Source organism: Triturus cristatus, chromosome 4_2 (assembly GCF_964204655.1).
Source record: "Triturus cristatus chromosome 4_2, aTriCri1.1, whole genome shotgun sequence".
In the NCBI taxonomy this organism is placed as follows: Eukaryota; Metazoa; Chordata; class Amphibia; order Caudata; family Salamandridae; genus Triturus; species Triturus cristatus.
In genome coordinates this window covers 804743253-804770228 of record NC_140586.1, presented here as the reverse complement: position 1 = coordinate 804770228, position 26976 = coordinate 804743253, and the positions used below count along the sequence as shown (strand labels likewise).

The 26976-nt window shown below is 43.4% G+C and overlaps 1 protein-coding gene across 2 annotated transcripts in view; it reads right to left on the bottom strand.

Moving 5' to 3' along the window:
* Positions 1 to 26976, bottom strand: part of LOC146835090 (uncharacterized) — a 355325-nt gene that overhangs the window by 325433 nt on the left and 2916 nt on the right. Inside the window, exon 1 of one of the 2 annotated variants that reach the window (XM_085600173.1) lies at positions 4930 to 6187. The exons of the other annotated variant lie outside the window; for it this stretch is intronic. Within the exon in view, the coding sequence (XP_085456299.1) occupies positions 4930 to 5341 (412 nt within the window). The 5' untranslated portion in view covers positions 5342 to 6187. Of the gene's footprint in view, positions 1 to 4929; positions 6188 to 26976 lie in introns of those variants that run through there. 2 annotated transcript variants of the gene reach the window in all.

Sequence of the window (26976 nt, the reverse complement as noted above, 5' to 3'; positions counted from 1 at the left end):
TGAGGGGGAGGAGGGAACTATAACTGTAGGGTGGCTGGAAACACAGGAAGGAGTAATGAAGATGCAGTAGGACCAAGAAGATATCCTAATGACCAAACATGGCCAAGAGTGGCCAATGGGTGCAAGAGCAAAAGGGCAGATAGGAGCAAGAGCAAACACTGCTGCTATGAACACTACTACTAATGCTGCTGGTACTACAACTACTACTGCTACTGCTGTTACTGATTCTTCCACTACTACAACTTCTACTACTATTGTTAACCTACAGATACTACTGCTCCTAGTACTAGTACCACCTTTAGGACTAATCTTACTGCCACTTCTACTGCTGCTACTACTGATATCACTACAACTGCCAGTGCTGCTGCTGAGGGTACTGCTGCTACCACTAAAAGTGCTTCTGCTACAACCGTTGCTGCTGCTACTTCTGCTGCTACTACTAACACTACTTCAAATATTACTAGTACTGCTGCTACTAACACTAGTTGCGCTACTATTAACCCTCCCATGAGTACTGCTACTATTGTAATCATTGTTGCTGTGTTATAGCTGAGGTTGTTACTTCTGGTACTGTCACTAATAAATGCACGATTTCTAGTATTAGCATTGTTACTATGTCCTTTTGTAAAAGGAAGTTGATAGAAGAGTGTGAGGTTAACCGTCAGGTGGGGGGTGGGCTCGGAAAGGGAGCGGTCAAAGTTGCAGAAAGAGGTGTGATGTTCTGGGTGACTGTGGCAAGCTTGGATGTTTACAAGTGGTTTGCACGCGCACTGCCACAACATTATAAATTAACATCAGACGCATGATTAAAGGGACATTATTCAGCGTGTGTGCTGTCCCAGTGACCTATTTATCCCCTGTTTGTGCATTAGCGAAGAAGGTGGGGATATATTTCATCCTATCCAGGAATGCGGGAGGATTGCGTAACCCAGCTTTTAAAGGAACCCTACAGAGGGTATCCAGAGTACAGGAAGGGTTCCTGGGGGACCGTTTTTGGGACACACGGTCTTTAGATACATGCATTTAAAGGACACCTCCATAAAGGGATGGGTTTTTTCAGAATCAAGGGTGTAAAATGAAGCTGGTCAAACGAGAAGTACAAAAAACAATGTTCCACCTGAAACACGTCAAGGATTCGTGTTTCGTGTTTCTCGCGGAATTCTGGATACTTCTCAGTCACAATCGGCTTCGCGAGACCTGATTTCAAGCGTTGCTTCGAGAGAGGAGCGGATCGTTCGTTCTCGGGTGTTTCACGAGCTCTCGACCTGGCAGCTTTCCATTAAAATGAATTGTGTGCGCTGAAATTACATTTTCAACCTCAACAAAGTCAACAGACATCCGCAGCCTAACTGGGCCAATCCTCAAATGAAAACTGGAGCCCTAAAACTCTGAATCTCACTCGGCTTTTGACAGTTCCGTTTGTAAGTGCACCTGTGGCTATAAATGGGAGAGAGACGTTCAGGTGTCTAGGCGCTATAGACACAAAGAGCAGCTCCCCTTCATCAGCTCTTTGAAAGAAAGCTGGATGCCTGATGCTTGTATACAAAACAAGCACCGGCAAGGCCAATTGGTCTGGTGTGGTTGCCAGCATTTTGGCTTTATTAAATGCTTGTGTCATGGTCTTTGTAAACCTTTATTGATGGGGGAGCTTCTGGGTCCTCGCCAAAATATATATATACACACACACACACACACACACACGCACGCACACGCACATGCACACACACACACACACACACACACACTGGCTAACACCAAAGGTATTTTTTGCTCTCAAAGAGCACACATTGCCACAGAAGTTGGGGCATATTTACAAGGGCTTTATCTCCGCTTTTTTTCTGGAAAACCAGCGATGTTCCCTGCAAAAGGGTGATAACCTCGCTATCTCTGGAATTTTTATCACCCTGGAGCAGCGCGTTGATGATAACGCGCTACCAGGGTGATACATTCCAGAGATAGCTTGCGATAATATTATTGTCGCTAAGCACGGCCAGCGATAATTATCTCTGGCGGTTCTTGATATGCCCCTTAGTCTCTAGCACTGAAGGGAACTATTTTGTGCATGGATGTGTTGCCTGTGAAAGGACAAACTGCCATCACTCACAGTGAGGTTAGCCAATGGCTGAAAGTGGACTGAGTCGCTGCCCCATGCTGTGTCCTGTAGTGGGCACAAGAGAATGAGAATGATACACCAGTCCAATGGATGAAAAGGGCGGGCTGGGAGCCTCTTCAAGGAAGTACAATAAACAGTTTATCATATTAAAATTAAAAGTTCATTACTAACGCCAGAGCTGAAATGAAATGACGTACTGTAATTGCTCAGTCTCATGATATATAAAACGGGATGACTCTAACGATGCTAATATGCTAATTTTACGTTCATTTCTGTAATAGAGGTATTCACAGTGATGTTAGAATCACTTAACTTCATTGAAATGTTTTTGTACTCATTCTGCGTAATCGATTCAATTTTGTTGCAATGCTTTCAGTACTCGGTTTACGCTCAGTACAAAGTTTAAAACATTTTTGTGGTTTAAAACTCATAACAAGGTTAAAGGTTACCACTTTTAGGACAAATCTTACTACCACTTCTACTGCTGCTACTGCTGATATCACTACAACTGCCAGTGCTGCTGCTGAGGGTACTGCTGCTACCACTAAAAGTGCTTCTCCTACAACCATTGCTGCTGCTACTTCTGCTGCTACTACTAACACTACTTCAAATATTACTAGTACTGCGGTGCTGCTAAAAACTCTAGGGGGGCATATTTACAAGCTGGCAATAAAAAATTATCGCCGCTTTTGCGGCCGTTTTCGGCCGAAAAGTGGCGATAATTTTATCGCCTAATTAGCAAGGCCACGCTAACATGTGAAACCTTGCTTTAGCGTGGGGATTCCAAACACCCAGCTTTGTATCTCTAATGAGATGCAAAGCGGGCGTTCCTGACCTAAAATGACAGGAGAAATGTCGCTAAGCGACATTTCTCCTATCATCAAGCCCCACGCTATGAAGCATAGCGTCAGGAAAAGTAGCGATAACCCCTGTTATCGCTACTTTCCTTACGCCTGCTTCAGGACTGACTTAGCCATGATATCCTATGGAAGGTGGATATCATGGCTAAGTTTGTGAGTCCCTATCAGCAAGCTAACCGCACACTACGTGAGATTATCGGTGGGTTTCCAGCGATAATCTCACGTTAGGCAGTTAGCGTGAGGATTTTTATCGCTTTTGAGATAAGCGTTGCTAATAGCACGCTATCTCAGCGATAAAAATCCACATTACCCGGCGATAATTATCCTCACGCTAAGTGTGCTAAGCGATAATTGTCGCCTTTTGTTGCTGATATGCCCCTAGTTGCGCTACTATTAACCCTCCCATGAGTACTGCTACTATTGTAAACATTGTTGCTGTGTTACAGCTGAGGTTGTTACTTCCGGTACTGTCACTAATAAATGCACGATTTCTAGTATTAGCATTGTTACTATTTCCTTTTGTAAAAGGAAGTTGATAGAAGAGTGTGAGGTTAACCGTCAGGTGAGGGGTGGGCTCGGAAAGGGAGGGGTAAAAGTTGTACAAAGAGGTGTGAGGCTCTGGGTGACTGTGACAAGCTTGGATGTTTACAAGTGGTTTGCACGCGCACACCATTATAAATTAACATCAGACGCATAATTAAAGGGACATAATTCAGCGCGTGTGCTGTCCCAGTGACCTATTTATCCCGTTTGTGCATTAACGAAGAAGGTGGGGATATATTTCATCCTATCCAGGAATGCGGGAGGAGGGCGTAACCCAGCTTTGAAAGGAACCCTACAGAGGGTATCCAGAGTACAGGAAGGGTTCCTGGGGGACCGTTTTTGGGACACGCGGTCTTTAGATACATGCATTTAAAGGACACCTCCATCAAGGGATGGGTTTTTCAGAATCAACGGTGTAAAATGAATCTAGTCAACCGAGTAGTACAAAAAACAATGTTCCACCTGAAACACGTCAAGGATTCCTGAAGAAGGATACTCAGTTGCTGGTGAACGTCTATGAACTGATTAACCGATAAGTTTTGAGAGCACCTTTGCACATATTGTTTATTGTTGTCCTTTTTTAATCTTTAATGGTTGTATATCAGCTCTGCATATTGAATGCTGTAATGCTGTATTTTGTTTTTAAGGCCTTCACCAGAAATAAACTTATATTATGGAATAAATATAACGATGTTGTTTACAATTTTTTCACCCGTTACCATGATTTCCTTTGGGTGCGTGGAAAAAACTACTAGTTACTAATGCTGAGGAAGCCAGCAACTGTTTAGGAAACTATACAGATGCATTTTTTAAATTGTTTTCTCAAACTTGAAAAATTAGATCTATAAAATGCTTATGAGTCACTAACTTGTACAGACTAAGCTCTCGAGGAAGAAGACTAGTGTAGTCGTGGCGGAAGATGTCACGGTTCTCAATTTCTTCTCTACTTTGACCAAATGGTGAGAATTCGTTCTAATTATTGTGCCTGTCTGCCCCCCATTTCCCATTTTTGCCATAGTTGGAAGTAGAAAAAAACCACGAGAAGCAACAAAAAGCCATTCATTGTGCCCCATTGAGCCACACACATCTTATAATTTATAATCTAACAGTTAACAACAGATTATGGAAACTATGATTTCTTAAAAAACACACCATCTACAGTAAATTCTGGAATGAACCTCTGAGAATATATTTGCACCTTAACCTTTAGATTATCTTCAGTGATGTCATCTCTTCAGTTACTCAAACACCAAGACCTCCCAATAGTTTCTGAAATATTGACATTCACACCAGTACTGGTAAGTTATGTTCATAGTTTGCAAAGCACTAGAAGGCTTGGATCCATACATCTTCTCTGGACTCTGACTAGCATCCCTCCCGGTGGAACACCGTGTAGTGCTAAAGCTGGCTTACCTATGAAGTCGTAGACCAAGTCCTTGACGAGATGCCCCACTATGGCGTACGCCACGGCCACCATGACAAGGGCAGCCATCAAGAGGTACAGCACTGCCTTGGGCAGAGGTACGGGCTCCTTGGGGGGAGGCTTGTAGTCCTTGTAGAGCTGCTCATCCTCAGACTCGGAGTACGAGTACTGGAAGAGGTGGTCCAGGCTGGTGGTGAAGTTGGTGGAGTTCATGGGGGGCTCGCTGCTGGCGATGATGCTGGTGGGCTCGGGGTCCTGCAGCACGCTCACCACGCTGCTGGTGGTGACCTCCACTGTGTTGATGCCTTGGTGTACTAGGTTGAGGGTCTTATTGATGCCTGGGAGCAGCTGGGAGAGGAAGGAACCCCAATCTTTGATGGCGCTGATGTTGCATATGATCATAATGAAGAAGAGACTTCAGATCTCTGCGTGGAGACGGCGGACGAGGACTTAAACTCCCTGATGGTCCTAGAACACAGGCAAGGCGTAGTGTAAGCACACTTTGTACCAACTAAATGTAGGCTGCAAAACCAAACAAATGTATTCCCTTCCGGGTCGCAGTTTCAGGGACTATGCTTTTGTCAGCATCAAAAAATAACATTTCCTTTATGTTGTTGCATAAAGTGCGGGACCCAGCCTATAGACCCTGGATGCCTCATTCTCCTGCCCGAGATAGTTCGATTAGTTACTGAGTATCAGATATCTCCACAGACACAGAACCCACCCCGAACACTATTCTTGCCTTCTTTATCCGCTTCCATAATAAAACTCTCATTTAATTAAGACTTGGGTGTCCTGTATTTGCTCAGCAGAAAGAAATCAACAACCAAGTCCAGTTGCCCCAAATTGTTGCACGACAAAGGTCACCGCCTGCGCTGCTGCGACCGAAAGACCAGGCTGGCGACGTCCATGTTCTCGTCAGCAACCGGTGTCTTTCCACATGTCTTCATTTTTGGCGGGCTTTCTTCTGTGGAGCATCCTCCCGACGGCGTGGCCCAATATAAGTGAGAGGGGACGCTGCTAGGCTTCTCTATACATGATAAACTCATGCACGGCTTGGAAACGCATCTTGAAAGCGCCCCTAGAAGCCCGCGGACGCTGGGCTGAAGACTGCCGCCGAGCAGCGCTCACCCACTTGTTGATGCAGCCGGCTTCCAAAGTCACTGCCCACGGAGCACAGCAGTCGCCGTGCTGTTCAGGACACCGATGCTTTCTGCTGCCCGGTTCCTCTCCGCCTCCCGCGGGTCATTGCGCCTCCCTCTGGTAGCTTCAGTGCCGAGCTGTGCGAGCTGTCGGGGAGCTGTGTGATTGACAAAGCACTGACTCCTCCCAGCAGGGAACTCCCGGGCGTGAAGAGGGGTCCTTAGAAGCGTAGATTGTATCTACTGGGCTCGCACTGGACGTGCAGCTGGTGTCACTCACAGCAGTGGACGGGGCCGGTCCGACCACACCGCGGGAGCCTCAGTCACTCACGACTACCGTACTGAGCTGTCCGAGGAAGGAGTCGGCCCCCTTCAATCCACATCCGAGTGCTGAAGCGACTCCTTTTAAGGCGACTCCAGGAAGGGAGCGGTCTGTATACTGAATACACCCGACTCGCTCTAGCTGCACAGTCAGGACGCTTCCCCGACTCCCAACACGCTCCGTCCTTGATCCGGGCGCAGGCAAAGAGCTGCGAGATGCAGAACACACTCCGTCCTTGAGCTGGGTACAGGCACAGCACTTCCCAGGTACTGTGCGCATCCACTCCGTCCTTGAACACCGTACAGGGAGAGAGCTGCCCTGGCACTGAACCTACTCCGCCTTGAGGCGAATACAGGCAGGTTGTTGCCCAGACTCTGCACACAATCCGTCCTTGACCCGAGTACAGGCAGAGAGCCGAACAGGCACTGAGCGCACTCCGTTCTGGAGGCGAACACAGGTGCCCAGATTCTGCACACACTCCGTCCTTGAGCCGAGTACAGACAAAGAGCTGCACAGAGTCTGAACACAAGCACCCTTCCCTTGAACCGCCTACAGGCAGAGCTGCCCCGGCACTGAACCAACCCCCTCTGTTTGAGAGACGAATGCAGTGTGCTGCCCAGATTTTTACACACTCTGTCCTTGATCCAAGAACAGACAGGTAGCAGGATAGCGACAGAAAATAGTGTGTTCTAGAGCTGAGTACAGGCAGAGTGCTGCTCAGGTACTGAGCCCACTCCGTCCATTATCCAAGCAGAGGCAGCGACCTGCCCAGACCCTGGCAACAGTTTGCCCTTTTGAGCCGAGTACAGGCAGAAAGCTATCCAGCGCCTGACAACTCTTCAGCCACCAGCCAAATCCAGTAAAGCTACATGTCGTTGTCCAGATGCTGAAGATCAGGCGGTATCCTTCGAGGTGCTGGAGGTCAGGTAGTCGTTGTCCAGGTGCTGAAGATCAGGCATTAACGTTCGAGTTGCTGGAGATCAGGCTGGAGCTGTGCAGGCGCTAAAGGTCAGGCAGTAACTTTCGAGGTGCTGGAGGTCTGACAGGAGCTTTCAATGAGCTAGTTGTCAGCCACGAGCTGTTCAGGTGTTGGAGCTCAGGCATGACCTCTCCAGGTACTAGAGATCGGGCAGGAGCTGTCCAGGGCCCTGCGCCCGATGCGAGCTGTCCAGGGCTTGAGAATCAGGTAAGAGATGTCCCGGTGCTGAAAGTCAGGGTGGAGATGCCCAGTGCATGGAGGTGCGGGTCGAGCTGTTATGATGCTGGAGAGCAAGGCCGGCTCTGTCCGGCGGCTGCAGAAGGTCAGGAAAGCACTTTCCGGGTGTTGAGGATCAGATACATAAATAAATACTGGGAGTATCACCCGGTTGAGGGTATCCAGGCGCTGTCCATAGGCATGGGGAGATTGAGTGTTTTGACCAGAATCACAGGATGTTGAGCTGACGCCGAGACTCGAACCTGGATCACCAGCCCCGAAGTCGGCAGGTCTGGCCTTTATGCCAGATACGTGGTGGTGGGGGGGGGGGGAGTTGTTCAGGTGCTGAAGATAGTCTCTGTTGAGACACTGAAGAGCAGGCTAGAGCCTTTCACGTGCAAAGGGCCAGGAAGGAGCTGCCCAGTGCTGAAGGTCAGCCAGGAGCTGTCCAGTGCTGAAGGCCAGGCCTCAGTGTCCCACTCCGAAGTTTCAGTCAGGAGCTGTCCAGTGCTGAAGGTTAGGCAGGAGCTGTCCACGTTCTGATGGTAAAGCAGGAGCTGTCCAGTGCTGTAGGTCAGGCAGCAGTCTTTCACATGCTAAGGGTCAGGCCAGGCAGAAGCTGACTAGGCGCTGAAGATGAACCAGGAGCTGTACAGGTGCTGAAGTACAAGCAGGAGCTGTCCACGTGCTGTAGTCCAGACAGGAGTTGTCACGTGCTGAAGGTCAGGCAGGAGTGTTCCACGTGCTGGAGGGCCTCTAACACCCGCAGTTGTAGCCATACAAAACATTGTCCGGGTGCCGAACGCTCCTACCACCAGTTTAACCGAGCCAGGGAACAGTCCAGAGCCGTCCGTCCCCTCTCCATCCCTTCACGGCATTAGTACTTATAGGGCGCTATGAGTTGCTGAGCTCCTTCCGTCCTCCAGCCTGACTCAGCCCAGGGGTAGCCGTCCGTGAAGACGCGCCTAAGCACGAACGGGCTTCTCTGAAGACGCCGCCTCATCATATTTTTAGAGCTGACGGCATGGGGAATGAAGGGCAGTCCCGGTGCAGAGCGCGCTCACAGGAGACACATCCCCACCCTCTACCGCGGCATGACCAGGTACCCGAAAACTTCACGTCAACTGCCAGAAACTCTGTTTTTCCAGCCCTTGGATTGCCTTCTGCTTTGTCACAGGAACACATCAGCTGCTGTGAGTACAGATCGGCTCAGTCTGTAGGTGACACGGCGGATGCTCAGCCGAGAAGTTCTCTTCTCCAGCGGTCCCCGGAACTGACACCTCGAGCGAGACGGAACCGCGGCAGAGCGCCGAGTTACATCTTCTGTGCCGCCGCTGGGGCTGGGGCAGAGCCCTGCAGTACAGAGCCAGGACCCAGCTTGTGACAGTGCGTGAAAAATACGCCAGATTCTGCCGTATAAGTGGCGGGTAAACAAACCACCCTTTCGTGGGTTTATTAGTAACTGTTTTTATTCATTTTTAAGGAAACCAGCAGCACAGAGGCATATAAATCAAAAATAGCCATCGACGGTAAAGCGAGCACGAATTAGCATATACAATTACTACAGAACGGTCGTCTCAGTAGTTGCAGGGAGTGAAATGTATGAAAAACACATGAAACAAGGGGCACAACGACCAGGTGCGAAAAGCGGCGGAAACGTCGACGAACTGTACACTGTAGTCATGTATGTCATTTGGTTACAACTGATGAACAAACATAAACAAAGGACATCCTATAAATCTCGCCATTGCTTCAATTGTGAGTATGTAGGGTCGCTCGACCATACTGTCTAAAATACAGAAAAATGTTGGATGGCCGGTCAACCTGTGGGCTCCAGGAAGGGAGCTATCCATAAAGGAAGGGGAGCCGGGAAGAGGGGAACAGTCTTAAGAAGGCACATATGCAAGAAGCCCTCTGCCTGCAATAGCCTCACTACTGCAATGTTGACAGACCAGAAGATCCCACTCCTATCTCAGAGAACCTCTGCCTGTGCTCACTGCTGCTACAACACAAAAACAATGGGAGGGGCCTCTTAAACACCAAAGGAGTATGCCACCAAATAGACCGTAGTCAGGAGAAAATCCCCTTTGGGCAGCTTAATACACCAAGGCAAACACACGCATGCGGACAAGTATATCACCAGAACATAACACCACCACCATCAAAGGCCAAGTGCTCACAGGTATAAAAATATTTTATGAAAATTAATAAAACATGTGGTCAAAATACAATGCAATATCATACAATTTAAAAAAAAAATAAGTTAAAAACATTCTGACATATATTGCAGGGGAGCGGCTGGGGAAACATGGCGGCGGGCAAACGCCGGTCGCGCGAGCTCGCGATCCTAGAGAGGAGAGAGCGTTGGCACAGAAGACTTCGTGAGGGAAACAGCCGCAATACAGTATTGGATTATGGTTCTTTTTTGGCACAACAAGCAGTTGAATTTAAATATATAATGTTTAGATAAGTTTCTTCCATCAACTTTATATTTTGGCTTACCTGGATCTATGAGGCGTTCTCTGCCTCTGTCTATGGCTTTGGACGCGGAGCCACAGCACGGTGTTTGGTGCTACGCCGCGCGTTCGTTCCGGAGGGCTTGCGCTGTGCTCGCGGTAACGGGCTTCCGAGGCACGAATGGCAGAGTGAGCACAGGGCACTGTCCTACGACGGAGTCAGCAGAGAACAGATCGGAGAACGGAGTGAGTAGCGGCGGCCCTGGTACAAGATCTATGCCCCATAATATCCAAGCAAATTGGCAGCGGGGCGGCGTAACAGGAGGTAGGGAACACAAGACGATTAGTTCTCAAACACAGGGCTCCGTGCGAGGGGCTCTGCAACCGATGGAAAGCGACCCTCAATCACCAGCATCACAGCTAAAGTCACACCGAGAAGTAAGAGAGACTGGTGACGATTGTTGTGATAAGGGGAGTTCTGATAATACGGTGAAATATAAATCTGGGGATTCGGTAAAAAATCGATACCAGCTCCGGTCACTGCCAGAGGCAAAGGGTAAAAGTAAGGGAGGCAAGAGTGGAAGCAGCAGGGAATTGTCAGCTGGTGCTGAGCCTTGCGCAGTTTCTCCCAAAAAGAAGTTCTCGAAGGTAGGAGGAAGGCCTAGACGTTGTGGTCCAAGGGGGTGTGTGTGTCTGTAAAACCCGCGCCCTCCTTGAGATCCTACTTTAAAATTATGGAGCAGGGTGAATGCTCACAGGTACGGAAGCATGTACCACACAATGCTTCACTTTCTTTGGAGAATCGTTTCACCCCGCTGGCGGCGCTTCCGCAAGGTGTAGAGGCCCAAGTTGATAGTTTAAGTTCTGAGATTGTCGCTGAGCTTAGTCTTGATTCTAGTCCCACTTGCATTATTGGGACATTTGAGGGGATTACTAATGGGAGAAAGGCAGAGAATGCTAGCCAAAAGGATGACAATTTCAGTGGTGATAGAGGTGAACCTCCTATGGAGAAGATGTTTCTTGTTCTACGTCAAGATATGTTTTCTAAATTTGAGATCTCTGAAACAAATCAAAAGGCGATTCGTGAGAAATGTGAAGTGCTTGAGGAGAAACTTGATGATCTTGCGTTATGTACCGGATTATTAGAAGAGGAAGTTAAAGCCCTCTCCGTAACAGTAATGGATAATTCCAAGGATATTGAGTTCTTAAGGAAACAGAATAAAATATTACAAGATGACTTGGATCGGCTTGAGACTCAATCTCGCCGGAACAATTTAAGATTTCTCAAAATTCCTGAGGGGGTTGAGAAAGGGGACGTTAAGGTCCTTATTTGCAGCCTTATGAGAGAAGTTTTGAAGGATAGGCCTGAGATTGACTGGGAGAAGGAGATCCAGAGGGCCCATAGGGACCCCTTTAGGTTGAGTTTGGATCGGAAGACCCCTAGAATTTCTTTTTGTAAATTTCTTAACATTTGCTGTTAAAGAGCTGGTGCTGCAACGGCCTCTGAAAGGGGGTCCTCTAAGTCATGATGGGTTTTCCTATCAAATCAGGTCAGATCTTGGTAAAAGGACTGCTCAGAGGCAGTGGGAATTGGGTACTAGAATCACTGAGTTACGGAGTAAGAGTGCACAAGTTCAGCTAAAATTTCCTGCAATGCTAAAAATTATGTGGCAGAACAAATTGTATAATATAAGTAATCCAGAGGAGGTTGATACCTTTCTATCACAGATGGTATGATAAGGTATTTGATTTAAGTCTATGTTAATATGGTTGAGCTAAGGATCACATATTTTGATATGGAAGAATTTTATGGATAGGCTGTTTTATATGTTCTTTCTTTTTCTTTGTTTAGCTCTCTCCTCTCTGGAGGGATGGGGGAGGCCGCAAAGGGCGGAGTGTATCGCCTCAGGATGAAGAGGGGGTTTCCCGGGGGGAGGGCAGAGGGTGGGGCACTGGGTGTAGGGAGCAGTGGGAGAAAAGCAAAAAATGTAGTCCTCATTCGCATATTTCCTGTAGGGGATGTGTTAAGTGTATATATGCTCATGGATCAGAACCAAGATAGTAGGGTAAGAATTGAAACGTTAGGGACAGAGAATGGATAAGTTTAAAGTAGATAATTTTTTGACCTGGAATGTGAACGGGCTGAGATCTAGGAGGAAATTATCTAGTGTTTTGGAAATTCTTAAGGGAAGCACTGCTCAAATTATAATACTACAGGAAACTCATTTGGAAAGTATTGAATGTAGACAATGCTTTCAAAAGTGCAGATGGGTTCAGGAGGTAGTATGCTCGGACCAGAGGGGGAGTACTCGAGGAGTTGCCATTATTATTAAAAGTAATAATGGAATAAGATTACTTGAATTTAAAATATAATGTGTTGGCTTTTTATTATTTATTTTTTTAATGTTAATTAAGTAATTCATTGGTGATTAATGATGTAAATCATTTAATTGATAAATTGTTGTTTTAATTATTTTAGAATCGTTTGTAAGTTTTTAATGTGTAATTTATGTGGCATTTGTTAATTTAGTAGCTGGTTGTTAAGTTTGTAGTGGATTTGGGTGAGATGTGATTTAAACGACTACTTATTGTTAGGTATGTTTAAGGATTTATATGGTAATGACATTATTTAATTGATATTTAATTATGTAATTTGCCAAATTTATTGTTATTTTGAGTAATTGCTGTTTATCAATTAATAGTGAATTGATTGATCAGTTTATTTAATCATAAAAAAGCATAAAAGGGTTTTTTAAATTATTATTTGTTTTAACTCTAATCACTTAATTTAACAATTCATTTAATATTAATAATGTTCCATTTATAAATAATTATTTATTTTTCTTCACACAAAGGACGCGGAACTCAAAGCTTGGAATTTTGCTTAATTTAATACAAGTTTAAGCACTCAAACCAACGCGTTTCAGCCCTCTCACATCCTTGCTTACGGTTAGTGAGTCCTTCTTTGTTTCTACTATTTGTACCCATTCTAACCTTAATGCAGCATTATGGGATTAGTAGTTTTTGACCATTTCGTAAAATATTTACATTTGTACAAGAAGAAAACATTTTGCATATTATGCAGGCTATATGCATTTGATATTAGTAACATTTTCAATCATGTCTTAGTTTTCATATGCTCATTGTATATTGCCCAATATGCACTGGTATAGTACCCTTTGCGACCGAACACAAAACATTATGAGCAATTATTTAAAACATGAGTATGCATTAGATATGGTTCAATCATGGGTATAGTACCCCACCACAGTATGATAATGTCTTTATCAATACTCCATATTGCCAGTTTTTAGATTTAGATTGTTCCTTCTTAACATGATTTCATTCAAAAGTTCATTTAATTCAGATGTACAAAAAGTTCCTCATCATTGTTAATTCCTCCCGAGGTTTTTGTTCTGAATCTAATGATGAAACGGGATTCCATTTGGCGAAGTCTCTTCATTCAATTGCCACCACGTTCTTCTTGAGGTATCATATGAATCCTGTAGTAATTCATGGCTCTCCAATCACTTTTTTTTGGCAGGCTGCCATATGTTTGGCTGTTGCATACGTCATATCTTTATTTTTGACTGCTCAAATGTGTTCTAGGATTCGTTTTTTTAACATGCAGATGATACTGCCGACGTATTTCATCCCACAGTTGCACTCAATTATATAGATGACATAAGTCGACGTGCATGACATTTTCTGGTCGATCTTGATAACATTTCCATTGGGTTCTATGATAGAGCTCTTATTTTCTCCAATTTTGCAACCTTTGCAGAGATTACATTTTTTAAACCCTTTTATTTGATTCGTTAGCCATTTCTCTCATTCTACTTCTTGAAAATGGCTTGTTACCGACATATCTTTGAGAGATTTTGTTTTCTTGTAGGTGACCATCGGTTATTCTCCTAGCATTTTACCTATGTCGGGATCCCCAGAGATTAAATGCCAGTATTTCCTGAGATTATTGACTATTTGCCCACTCTCTTTACTATACGTTGTTACAAATCTTGGATGGCCTTGATCTTCTTGCTGCTTTACTTTGGGTATTAATGTCTCTGCTCTTGATTTTTTATCAATTCTTTTCTTACTTTTTTAAGGTTCTCTCATTGTAGCCTCTTGATCTGAGTCTATTGATAGATTCCTGTATTTTCTCTTCTGCATCTTTTTCTTTTGAACAGTTGCGCTTCATACGAGTAAACTCTCCATAAGGGATGCTGGCTATTAATGGTTGTGGATGGAAATTAGTTCCATGTGGAATGCTGTTCGTGGCAGTTTTCTTGCGAAACAGAGTGGAATGAATCCGATTATCTTCAATGTATACTTTTGTGTCCAGAAAGTCTACCTCTTTCTTACTAGATGTACATGTGAATGTAAGACCAACAGCATTATTGTTCAGTTTTGAGTAGTAATCACTGAAGCTCTGTGATGTGCCATTCCATATTAATAATAAATCGTCTATGTAGCGGGCCCATAATATTATCCTCTCCAGGTCTTCTTGGTTTACCAGGTTCCAAGCTACTGTTCTCTCCCACCATCCCATGGTGATATTTGCATAGTTCGGCGAGAAAGATATGCCCATGGCAGTACCACATTGTTGTTTGTTAAAAAGAAAGATGTTATTTGTAAGACACATATAGATCATCCGTAGAAGCATTCGAGTATGTTGTAATTGAGTGACATTCCTTTGTTTTAAAAAGTATCCGCATGCTTCTAGTCCTACTTCATGTCTGATGGATGTGTATAGAGATACTACATCAATCGTAATCAACAAGCATTGTTGACTCCAAGTGATCCCATTCAGGATTCGGAGGAAATCACTTGTGTCGTGTATATATATGAGCTCATATTTTTTGCTATAGGTGCTAGAAATGTATCCACATAATGTGAAACATTCTCATATAATGAGTCACATGATGATACTATTGGTCTTCCTGGAGGATGTTGTAAAGTTTTGTGAATTTTCGGCATAAAATATATAGTAGGTATTACTGGAAAGTCTTATAAATAAATATATTAGTTTGGTTTAGTTTAGTTTGGGTTTATGAAGCACCTGGTTACACCAGCTGGTGTGTCCCCGCGCTCTTTCAAATTCCAGATGATAACTTCAAGGGCCATTTGCATGCAGTTATGTTGCCTTCAGTTCAACTCTGTGAACAACCATGTTTTATATGTATTTGCTGCAGGCTTTCTTGGGCAGTGGAGAGGGAAATTTATTTCTTTTAAATATTTTCTATTTTTATATTTTGTAATTTAATTGTATTTATCTATAAACATATATCCAATTAAAATCATCTTTTTTCAGCTTGAAAATTAAGCCCTAAAAGTTTGTTCAGCTTTAAACAAATCTATACCAGCAACTTGAGTGTATCCCCAAACACCAGAATTATAACTCCCTGTTGTGACACACTAGCTATTGTATATATGGGAAATCCTCCACACAGGCTTGTGGGGCAGTTTTTTCACAAAACTGAAAATAGACCCAATCGATCTTTGCAGTTGGTGTGCCATATATTTGAGTAGATAGTCCCGGTTCATACTAGCGGCAAAGGGGATACCCAGATAAGTAAAAGTTTGCAATTTGACAATCATGGCTCCTCCAAGTTTGAAATTCTTTATGTTGGTGATTCTGGGCCCAAGTTTTAAGATGGATGAATTGGTTTGGTTGTTTTTTAGGCCCATCTTTTTCATAACATTTCCAAATACATCCAGAAACTTTTGGAGCCCGTTTGTGATTCTAAATATTAGGACAACATTGTCGGCACAAAGCAGGGCCGGGAAGCAATTCTCTATTTGTAACATGTCTTTCCCTGCTGAACACAAGTGGCTTTCCTGACCATTTATGTAAATTTGATTAAGCAAAGGGGCCATCACACACCCTTGGCGAACATCCATGCTAGATCTGATTTTAGGAGAGAGGTCGCCATTTGGTTCATATCGAATTTTGGCCACTGTGTTCCAATGCATTCGGTATAATAGGTCTATAAGGGCTTTATCAAAACCCATCCCCTCCACAATCTCCTACAGTTTAGAGTGGTGGACCATGTCAAAGGCACACAAAAGGTCCATCAATGCTAGATGAATTGCCCCTTTCCTGCCTTGACACATTTTTCTATTAGGAGGTTGAAACATTGCTCAACCATACCCAAACCAGGGTAGAAACCATACTGCAATTTTGATAGAACCTGCCCCCCTATTGCTCATACCTCCAATTTAGCAATTACTTCTCTCCCAAGTATTTTAAATGTGCTGTCTAGTAAAAAATCTGGGTAATAACAACTTGAATGGTTTCTGTCCCCTTTTTCAAATATAGGGACCACAATTGCTTCACTCCAGAAGGTGCTAGAGACCTATTATTGTATCTTTAATGACATTTGTACATAAAGGTGCCTAGAATCGAACATTGGTCTTTAAGAGGTGCATAGGGACATCATCCGGGCCTGAGGCTTTGCCAGAAGGACTCAAAGCGATTGACCTCTCGACGTCCCTAACTTCAAAAGACTGATTAAAATCTAAAGCAGCATCCTATTAAAATTCTACTTCTTATCTTTTTGCTAAATTCGAATCGACCAAGGGGGCAAAGATTTTTGAGAATTGTTCCACCCATTCTTAAACTGAAATGAGAGATTTTGTCATGGGTTTTTGATGGTCAGCGAAAAAAAGGTGGTTAACTAGTTTCCAAAAAGTCATACCATCTTTAACTTTCCCAGCTGTCTCTAAGTCCTCTCAGACTTTTACTTCTAAATTCTACTCTTCTTTTTGCTTATTAACTTTTTGTTCCCACCTGGTGTCCAGATTTCTTCTGCGAGCTGCTTTAAGGCGTTTATGGACTACTGTACATGCCTGATTAAACCAGCTCTGTTGAGGTTCATTTTTAGGCACTTTAGATGCAAGCAATTTCAGGAAGATCAAAGTACACCAGGATTTAAAAGCATCTAAGATATTACTGGGGTTTTCATCAAAAATGGTAATTACAGAAATGGCACTCTGATTTCTACCTATGAAGTCATATGTAAATTGATACTTGTCAATATTCTCAAACTTGATCCTAACCCCTCATTTTTTAAATATGTTTTCTCTTGATTCTCATGTGTGTACTAGCATCTACAAGATTTCGACCAAAAGAAGCAATAAGCAGGTTATGATTACTTATGCAGCTCACTAAACCATTACTCTCCAGCAACAAAGATGTCTGTCAGGTCAGAGGCCATATTCATGAAGTCGATCTTACTTCAACTCCACCTGCCCTTATAAATTGGGGGAGCTTAAATATCAGTGGCCCTGTAGCCACTGGTGAATACCAAATTCCCTGAAATTGATATTCTATTTAAGGCATCATTGTATTGGACATGCTTGAAATGTGTTTACTTTGACCCTTCTGTATCTACTAGGCCAAAGGGCACAGCGGGGCTTAGGTTGCACAAGCAAATGCTAAACCCTTCTACCCCGAGATGAGAGTCTCTTTTTTGTGCCCATTAAAAAGTGATAATATTATCATTAAGATGATTTATTTTCTTATTGGAGCTAACATCAACAATGTTATAGTAGAAATTGATCAGCAGTAAATCAAAAGATTTCCGAACCCTGAGTAACAATTTGCTAAAAAGAAGTAGATTAGATTTCATATACTACCCCCCATTTTGTCAATTTAACTGAAATTAAGGTGTCCATGTCTCCTTTAGCTCCACCTGCATTCCATGGACTAGCTCAGCTACTGAAGAAGTAAAAACCATTTAGATTAAAATTGTCTAGAGCCCAAGTTTCTTGACAAAAGATTATGTCATAATCTTGCACTACAGATAGCCAGTCCAGGGTCTTTAACTTAGAGCGAATCCCTTCCACATTCCAAGAGATTAATTTTACACAGCGCTAAATACAAATATGTTTGTAACTGATGACCCTTAGGAAAACTCCAAAAACACTTGTCTGTGTAAACCCGTGCTTGGAACCTCTAACAAATCGTCGTTGGGTTCAAGCGAAAGGACGAGTTAAGACTAAGATATCACGATTATCAGGCACTAGTCCCACAGATGATGGACATGGCAATATAAGGGAGGTAGAAATGGGGTCTGATAACCCAGAATTAAATTTAGTAAATTCATCAGGCCGATTACCTATCTTATGCCCTACTGACTCTACTGGTCCGTCAATGGCATCTCAAGGGCCGCAACAGGTCGTAGCGGAACATCAATTAGAGGAGTCGCAGGATCAAGATGCCGCGACTATTGCTCTGATACTTCAAGCTCTAAGAGATCAGAGATTAGAGGCACAAGAGCCTTTATGCCAAAGCTAGGGCTGATAATCATAATATCCAGCAGTCGTTGAAAGAGATGACACTTAAGGTTGGGACATTGGCTGCAAATGTTTTGGAATTATAACAGAGAGTTTCTAATACTGAGGAGACTACCACTAAAGAGGCTAGCTCGCTCCAGCTACACGGGGATCAAATAACAACTATGCAGTCCAAGCGGGAAGATTTGGAAAACCGCTCACGGCATCATAATCTAAAGCTGTTTGGAATTCCAGAAGGGCAAGAGGGATCGGATCCCAGGGTCTTTATAGCTCAGCTTTTTCAGAGGGCCTTTCCAGATTTGGGGGATTGGGATTGGGACTGCCAGGTGCAAAGGGCCCATAGACTTCCATCAGTACAACAGAAACAGGGCTCTCGGTCAAATAGGCCATTTTTGATTTTTTTTGGAAACTTTCTCCTTCGGCAAGCCGTTTTTTTGAAAGCTCGCCCTAGCTCTCCAGTTACAGTTGATTCTTTTTCTTTTTTTGTACGGTCATATTTCTGTAAAATTTTCAATGGATAGATGTTGGAAATTACGGCAGTTGATTGATCCGTTGAAAGTTATTGGAGCGCAAATATTTCTGCAAGAACCCTCTCATCTGAAGGCTCTTCGGGGAGGCCATCCGCATTTTTTCAATACAGAACAAGAAGTAAAAGCAGCTATTGACAGCTGGCAAATAAGGGATTTGAAATGAATAAGACTTGACTTCAATTTTTTACCTTCTTGCTTTTGGGTTTTTTCTTTTGGATATAAATAATAATGTTTGACTTGTTTGTGTGGGGTAAGGGTTTGGCTCGGGAGCCACCGTGTGTGCACTGTCTCCAAGAAGCTGCCAACTCAGCAGCAGCTGTGGGAAGGGGATGATTCCTTCTTCAAGATGCAGGGAGGGTGTTGGGGTCGCCAAGGGCGAAGAGGTTGTGGGAGGGTTTAGTAAGGGACAAAAGGGTAAAAAAAAGTCAACAATGGGTTATATAAAAAGTCTAGTAGTAAATCTGTAAAAAAATATATGACAAATAAAATGTGCCAAGGAATGGAGGATTTTTGTATGGTGGATAGTATTAAACTGGTGGAGAACTTTTTTAGTTATGGGTCTAATTAAGTGTCTTGCCTGGAATGTTGCAGGTCTGAATAGTAAAATCAAGCGCCAACTTGTCTATGAAGAGCTGAAAATGTATAATCCACAATAAGTTTTGCTAACAGAGACGCATCTCTCATATAAAGATCGCAATCTTCTTAAACAGCTGGGATATGAAATTATAGTTTGTACTATACAAGGGATATCAATGAGGGGAACGGCTATATTGAAACACAAACGTTTTTCTTGTAAGATATATAAAACACTAGCTGATCAGGGAGGAAGATGGGTGATTGCACAGATTGGAATTAGGGATAAGAAATATATTTTCTGTTCACTGTATGGTCCTAATACCGATGATCCAATTGTTATTGATATGTTGAATATGGAAATGTTAAATTGGGAGGGGGAGTGGGTGGTAATGGGGGATTTTAATTGTGTTATGAACTACAGGATAGATACTACCAGACAAAATGCTACCCATAGAATGCGGAAGATTCGAGCAGCAATCATAGAACTGGCAGGGTATGCTCAGACGTGAGTCCCTTGCTCACTTTGCCACTGGATTCAAGCAAGCCTGGCTGAAGACGTCTGAAATGCCAGAAACCGGTCCTAGGAAGCTTCTTTCCGGTCCAGGGAAGACATGGCTTGGCAGTTCGGGCTGGACTGTTCCCATGAGGCACAGGGTCAGACTGATTTGCATATGGCCATGTCTGAACTGGGGTGGCAGAGTGGGCTAAAGAACGGTGATGGATTAAACCCAGATCAGTTGACTGGGGGTGAGTGCTTGCAATGTTCAACACTCCGTCCATCATTTCCTTGGGTTTTTGCTTTGTTCGCCATAAGTTGGCAGGGTATGCTCAGACGTGAGTCCCTTGCTCACTTTGCCACTGGATTCAAGCAAGCCTGGCTGAAGACGGCTGAAATGCCAGAAACCGGTCCTAGGAAGCTTGTTTCCGGTCCATGGAAGACATGGCTTGGCAGTTCGGGCCGGACTGCTCCCATGAGGCACAGGGTCAGACTGATTTGCATATGGCCATGTCTGAACTGGGGTGGCAGAGTGGGCTAAAGAACGGTGATGGATTAAACCCAGATCAGTTGACTGGGGGTGAGTGCTTGCAATGTTCAACACTCCGTCCATCATTTCCTTTGGTTTTTGCTTTGTTCGCCATAAGTTGGCAGGGTATGCTCAGACGTGAGTCCCTTGCTCACTTTGCCACTGGATTCAAGCAAGCCTGGCTGAAGACGGCTGAAATGCCAGAAACCGGTCCTAGGAAGCTTGTTTCCGGTCCAGGGAAGACATGGCTTGGCAGTTCGGGCTGGACTGGTCCCATGAGGCTAAGGGTCAGACTGATTTGCATATGGCCATGTCTGAACTGGGGTGGCAGAGTGGGCTAAAGAACAGTGATGGATTAAACCCAGATCAGTTGACTGGGGGTGAGTGCTTGCAATGTTCAACACTCCGTCCATCATTTCCTTTGGTTTTTGCTTTGTTCATCATAGAACTCGGGGGGCTTCAATCAATTAGAGATGTTTGGAGATGTTTAAAACCAAATGTCCCAGGGTATGCGTATTATTCTGCCCCACATAGGTTATATTCCAGAATAGATATAGCGTGGGTATCAGATTACATTATGATTTCAGCAGATATAGAAGTGTGCCTACGAGTTACTTCGGATCATAATCCTATACTATTATCATTTAACTTAGAATATGTATATAAGATACTAAGATCTTTCTCTTTCCCTAGATACTTGCTTGGTGATAGTAATTATCTGGTTAATACTAGAAAACAGCTTGAGTTATTTCTTAAGGAGAATATGGACACGGCTTCTTTAATCACGGTCTGGCATACAATGAAGGCAGTGGTCAGAAGTAACACCCAGCAACAAAACATAACTAGTGATATATTGAGGAAAAAAGCTATTCAAACAGTACATGAAGCGGAAGAGCTCCATTCAGAGGCAGTTCTCTCTGGTACTAGTAATCAAAAACAGTTATTGGGGACAAGATACCATAAATTCTATAAATTATTTAAGGACATTTTGACTCCAATATTTAGATTTGCTGTACAAAATATAAGTATCACTGGAAAGATACTAGAAACCTGAAATATGACACAGATTGTCCTTTTTAAAAAAAACGGCAAACCACCCAACGATTGTGGCTCCTATAGGCCAATCTCACTTATTAATGTGGACGCTAAAGTTTATGCAAAGATTGTAGCAAATCGTCTATCACCAGTTATGCCTGGGTTGGTATCCCCTCATCAACATGGTTTTTATCCAAGGGAGGGATACAACAGCTCATGTGAACATGGCAGTAGGGGCCTTTGACATGACTGAAAAGACAATAACTTCCTTAGGTATGATTCTTTTAGACGCCGAGAAGGCTTTTGATGGAGTGGGTTGGGACTTTCTTTGGGCTGTATTAGATACTTTTGGGGTTAAAGGACAATTTAGGTTCTGGATACAAGCTCTTTATAAAAAGCCCCAAGCCAGATTATTATATTCTGGTACACAGTCAACAACTTTTCAGATTCTTTGCGGTACTAGGCAGGGGTGTCCCATTTCCCCTTTATTATTCGCTTTGTATATTGAGCCATTTATCTATGCTTTGCACTCTGATTCTCAAATTATCCCATTAAAGCTCAAAACTGTCACTTATGCAGATGATATTGCGGTCTTTACAACTGAACCTGCTAAAGCTATTATGATTATTGAAGATGAATCAACCAAATTTGGCTCTATTTCAGGGCATACATTAAATGTTAAGAAGACACAAATACTACTTCATTTTACACCGGGAGAACCAATTTATGGCGTTTGTTCTGATGCCACTTATTTGGGAGTTAGACTATCTGCACAGATAGAAAAGATATATATTTTTTTTATTATGAACTTTTATTGCAGGACACAGTGAAATTGCTTAAGCAATGGCATAAACTTCCTATAGGTATTATTGGCCATTCTAATATCATAAAGATGAAAATGTTGCCCACATTTTTGTATTTGTTTAGATCAATTCCATTACGTGTTCCAAATATATTTTTTTAAAAGCTAGAGGGGGTATTGAGTAGTTTTATATGGGGTTATAGTGCTCGGAGAGCTATTGATTTGTTAAAGCTTCCATATTATCAGGGGGCTTAGAATTTCCTGACTTTAAAAAATACTTCTGGGCTGCTTTCACTGAACGTTTCCGTAGCTTTTTAATCCGGAGTATAAATTGTTTTCCATCATTTTCTATTGGGAGAGGATAGCAATATGTACTTATATAAAACGGATGATCCAAATTATTTTAAAAGAGTAAAATTTAAGACCATCAGGTATAGCATTAGTGTATGGTGTGCTATATCAACTAGATGTAATCTGTCATTTTACCATGATAAACTACCCTTATGGGTTAATCCGATATTCCGGGAAATATTTCAGGATGCTGCCAGTAAACGATGGGCAGGGTTTCGGATCGTCCACCTAGGAGACCTTTATAATTGTAGTGGCTTTGTCTCTTTTAAGAATTTACAGAGGCAATATGAGCTGCCTGACGGTATGTTTTTAAAATACTTACCGATTAGAGACTATCTGGTGAAGCATTTGAAATTGGAAATACCATCTAGTTCAGACATATGGGATTGCTTGTACAGTGGGAAGACAAAATGTATGATTAGTCATATGTATAAATGTATCCAAAATTCTAAGCAAAATGATCTGGAAAGACTGGCAGCTCGCAGGCATGAGACTTTGGGGACAGAGGTTACATCTAATGTTATTAAACAAGCACTAAGTATTATAAATGAGTCAGTGCATTCAGCTAATCTTCACCTGCAGCAATTTTGAACTATTTGCTTGCTTTATGATATGCCTGATAAAATGTCTAAATGGTCTACGGTTAGCTTGGATGGGGATCAAACAAAATGTCCTAGATGTGATTTATATGCGGCTAATATTACGCATATGTTCATAACCTGTCCAGAATTGCATTTGTATTGGCAAAAGATTGAACAAGTATTTTTTCAGAGACTGGGGATAGTGACACCATTAACGATTACAGAAATCATGATGGGTCTTAAACTAGCGGATTATTGACTTACCTGTCTTGTCTCGATATTATTGGTTGCTGCTAGATTGGCAATTGCTCGGTTATGGATCGCTTCAAAACCGCCCCCTGTAAATGAGTGGTGGTTACTGGTTAAGGAAACATACGAGATGGAAAAAGCCTTAGCTCAGGCAAGGGGTATCCGCTCCTTACAAAAACTAGATGCAGTATGGGGGCTTCTATTTTAAGTATATTTGCTGTTTCTTATTATATGTTTTTTCTTTTCTTTCTCTTGTCTTTTCTGATGATTTTCAGTAAATAGAGATTATTTCCACGAAGTCCTAAATTGCAATTTAACTGTGCTCTGTTGTTTCATTGTGTTTATGTCATGATCTGTTAACTTGTATCCCATTTGTTGACAATAAAAAAATAAATTAAAAAAAAGGAACCTCTGACAAATCCATCTGCTGATCCAAAGGGTTCTCCTGATTGAAATAATTTCGGCCGATAGATCCTTGGCCTACATGGAATTTGATTTCATGTTTTTAAGCATGGAGGAATCCTTCTGCTTTGATGATGGCATCCTTGGACCATCCTTCAGGACAATATTGTATGGTGTGCATTCAGAGAAAAGCTGGAGATATACACTGCTTGCACTGAGGTGGGAACGCTCCTCCCTATTTAATGCAGGGGTGAGAAGGGAGATGGGTGGGTAAGACACAGGCCCTTGTTATACTGGCCATTAATATATTTATTTTAATTTTAAATATGTTTAAATGTTTTAATTGTGTTATATATATATTGGTTTTTTTTAATGAATGTAATTGGAATGGTATAGATAACCTCTTCAAAGTACAACAGTTTACCTACTGTTGCTAAGATTGTAGCTGGTATAATAAATATAAACCTTCCAAAGCCTAACACTTTCCCTGCTGTTGCTTAGGATGGAGTCAGAATAGTAAATTTAACATCTTCATAGTCCAGCACTTTCCCTACTGTTGCTAATATTGGGATGGGAATAGTAAATCAAACTCTTCCAAAATCCTACAGTGTCTCTGATTTGTCTTAGGTGGGAAGGGGATTAGTAAACCTAATCTTTCTTTAATCCAACACTTTCCCTACTGTTGCTCAGATTGGAGTGGTAACAGTGAGAATAGTAAATCTAGGCCCTCCAAAGGCAAACACGGTCCAGCTTTTGCATTAGTTGGTGTTAGAATAGTAAATATGACCCCTTCAAAGTGCAGCACTTTCTCTTTTATATTTAGTGTTGGATTGCTATTATTTTTAATTGTAAAATTATTTTTGAAAGCATTCCTAAAAATTATTTGTACTTTTTTATTAATGTTTGTTGTTATATATCAATTCTATTTTTAAATTGTTTAATATTTGTTTTTGTAAAATTATATATATATTTGTAAATTTTAATATTTAATTTATAGTTCATAAAAATGATTTAATAGTTTAAATATTGTTTGTATATTTTTAAATTATATATATGCATATACCTAATTAATATATATATATATATCTACACACATATATACATATTTTTTCACAATATTTTTGTGGTTAATTTTGTCATTCAGTCGTTCAGTGATCTGTTGCTCTCTAGTCAGGGTTCCACTCTCCAAATAACTAAAACACCTCTCTCACATTTGGCTTGCTGCAATATTGGTCCTGACTACCCGAACACTGATGCTCTCTACAAATAACCTGTGATTTATTTTGGCCGTGACATCCTACTAGCATTTCTTGAGCTATAGGGCCCGATTCCGATCTCGCTGGGAAGGCCCTCCGAGAGCCGTCCGTAGCATTACTTTCCAACCAACTCGTTCTGGGAGCTGATCCATCCAAAGGACGAAGTACGATGTGCAAAAGTCTCTTATTACAGAGCGACACGTACGCTCTGATTCCAGCACCATTTTCCATACAACCCAGCTCCGTAAACGATGAATGGAGTCGCCCGGTGCCATTTCTGAAGCAGTTTCCGGCCGACCAAATACGATGCATACTTCCTACGCACCGAACAGGTTGCCACCTCCAGCACGTCACAGCATCCGGAAGAGCTGTATTTCATCACCTATTCGCACCACAACACGATCACTGCATACGAGACGAAGCAGCCATGTATCCGATCGCGCATGTCAACCCCATACTGTACGCTTACGGTCGAATCAACAACCGGAACCGACGCGTCAGTCACAGAGGGTAAGTCAGACACCTACCACACACAAAAATGACATGATTCCGCCAAAGGCAACACACCCATAGGTTGTGGATGCCTAAAACTAACAGCATTGCCCAACCTATATGGGGTGGATACCCATCACCACCAGCATTGCCCACCCCATAGGGGGTGGATGCCTAACACTACCAGCATTGCCCAACCCATAGGGGGTGGATGCCTAACACTACCATCATTGGCCACCCCATAGGGGGTGGATGCCTAACACTACCAGCATTGCCCACCCCATAGGGGTGGATGCCTACCACTACCAGCATAGCCCACCCCATAGGGGGTAGATGCCTAACATTACCAGCATAGCCCACCCCATAGGGGGTGGATGCCTAACACTACCAGCATTGCCCAACCCATTGGGGGTGGATGCCTAACACTACCAGCAAAGCCCACCCCATAGGGGGTATATACCTAACACTACCAGCATTGCCCACCCCACAGGGGTGGATGTCCATCACCACCAGCATAGCCTAGCCTATAGGGGGTGGATGCCTAACACTACCGGCATTGGCCACCCAATAGGGGGTGGATGCAGAATACCACCAGCATCGCCCACCCCATAGGGGGTGGATGCCTAACACTACCAGCATTGCCCACCCCATGGGGTGGATGCCTAACACTACCAGCATTGCCCACCCCATAGGGGGTGGATGCCTAACACTACCAGCATTGCCCACACCATAGGGGGTGATGCAGAACACCACCAGCATTGCCCACCCCATAGGGGGTGGATGCCTAACACTACCAGCATTGCTCACCCCATAGGGGATGGATTCAGAACACCACCAGTATTGCCCACCCCATAGGGGGTGGATGCAGAACACCACCAGCATCGCCCACCCCATAGGGGGTAGATGCCTAACACTACCAGCATAGCCAACCCCATGGAGGATGGATGCCTAACACTACCAGCATTGCCCACCCCATGGGGGTGGATGCCTAACACTACCAGCATTGCCCACCCCGTAGGGGGTGGATGCCCAACACTACCAGCATTGCCCACACCATAGGGGGTGGATGCAGAACGCCACCAGCATTGCCCACCCCATAGGGGGTGGATGCCTAACACTACCAGCATTGCTCACCCCATAGGGGATGGATTCAGAACACCACCAGTATTGCCCACCCCATAGGGGTGGATGCAGAACACCACCTGCATCACCCACCCCGTAGGGGGTGGATGCCTAACACTACCAGCATAGCCCACCCCATGGAGGATGGATGCCTAACACTACCAGCATTGCCCACCACATAGGGGTGTGGATGCCTAACACTA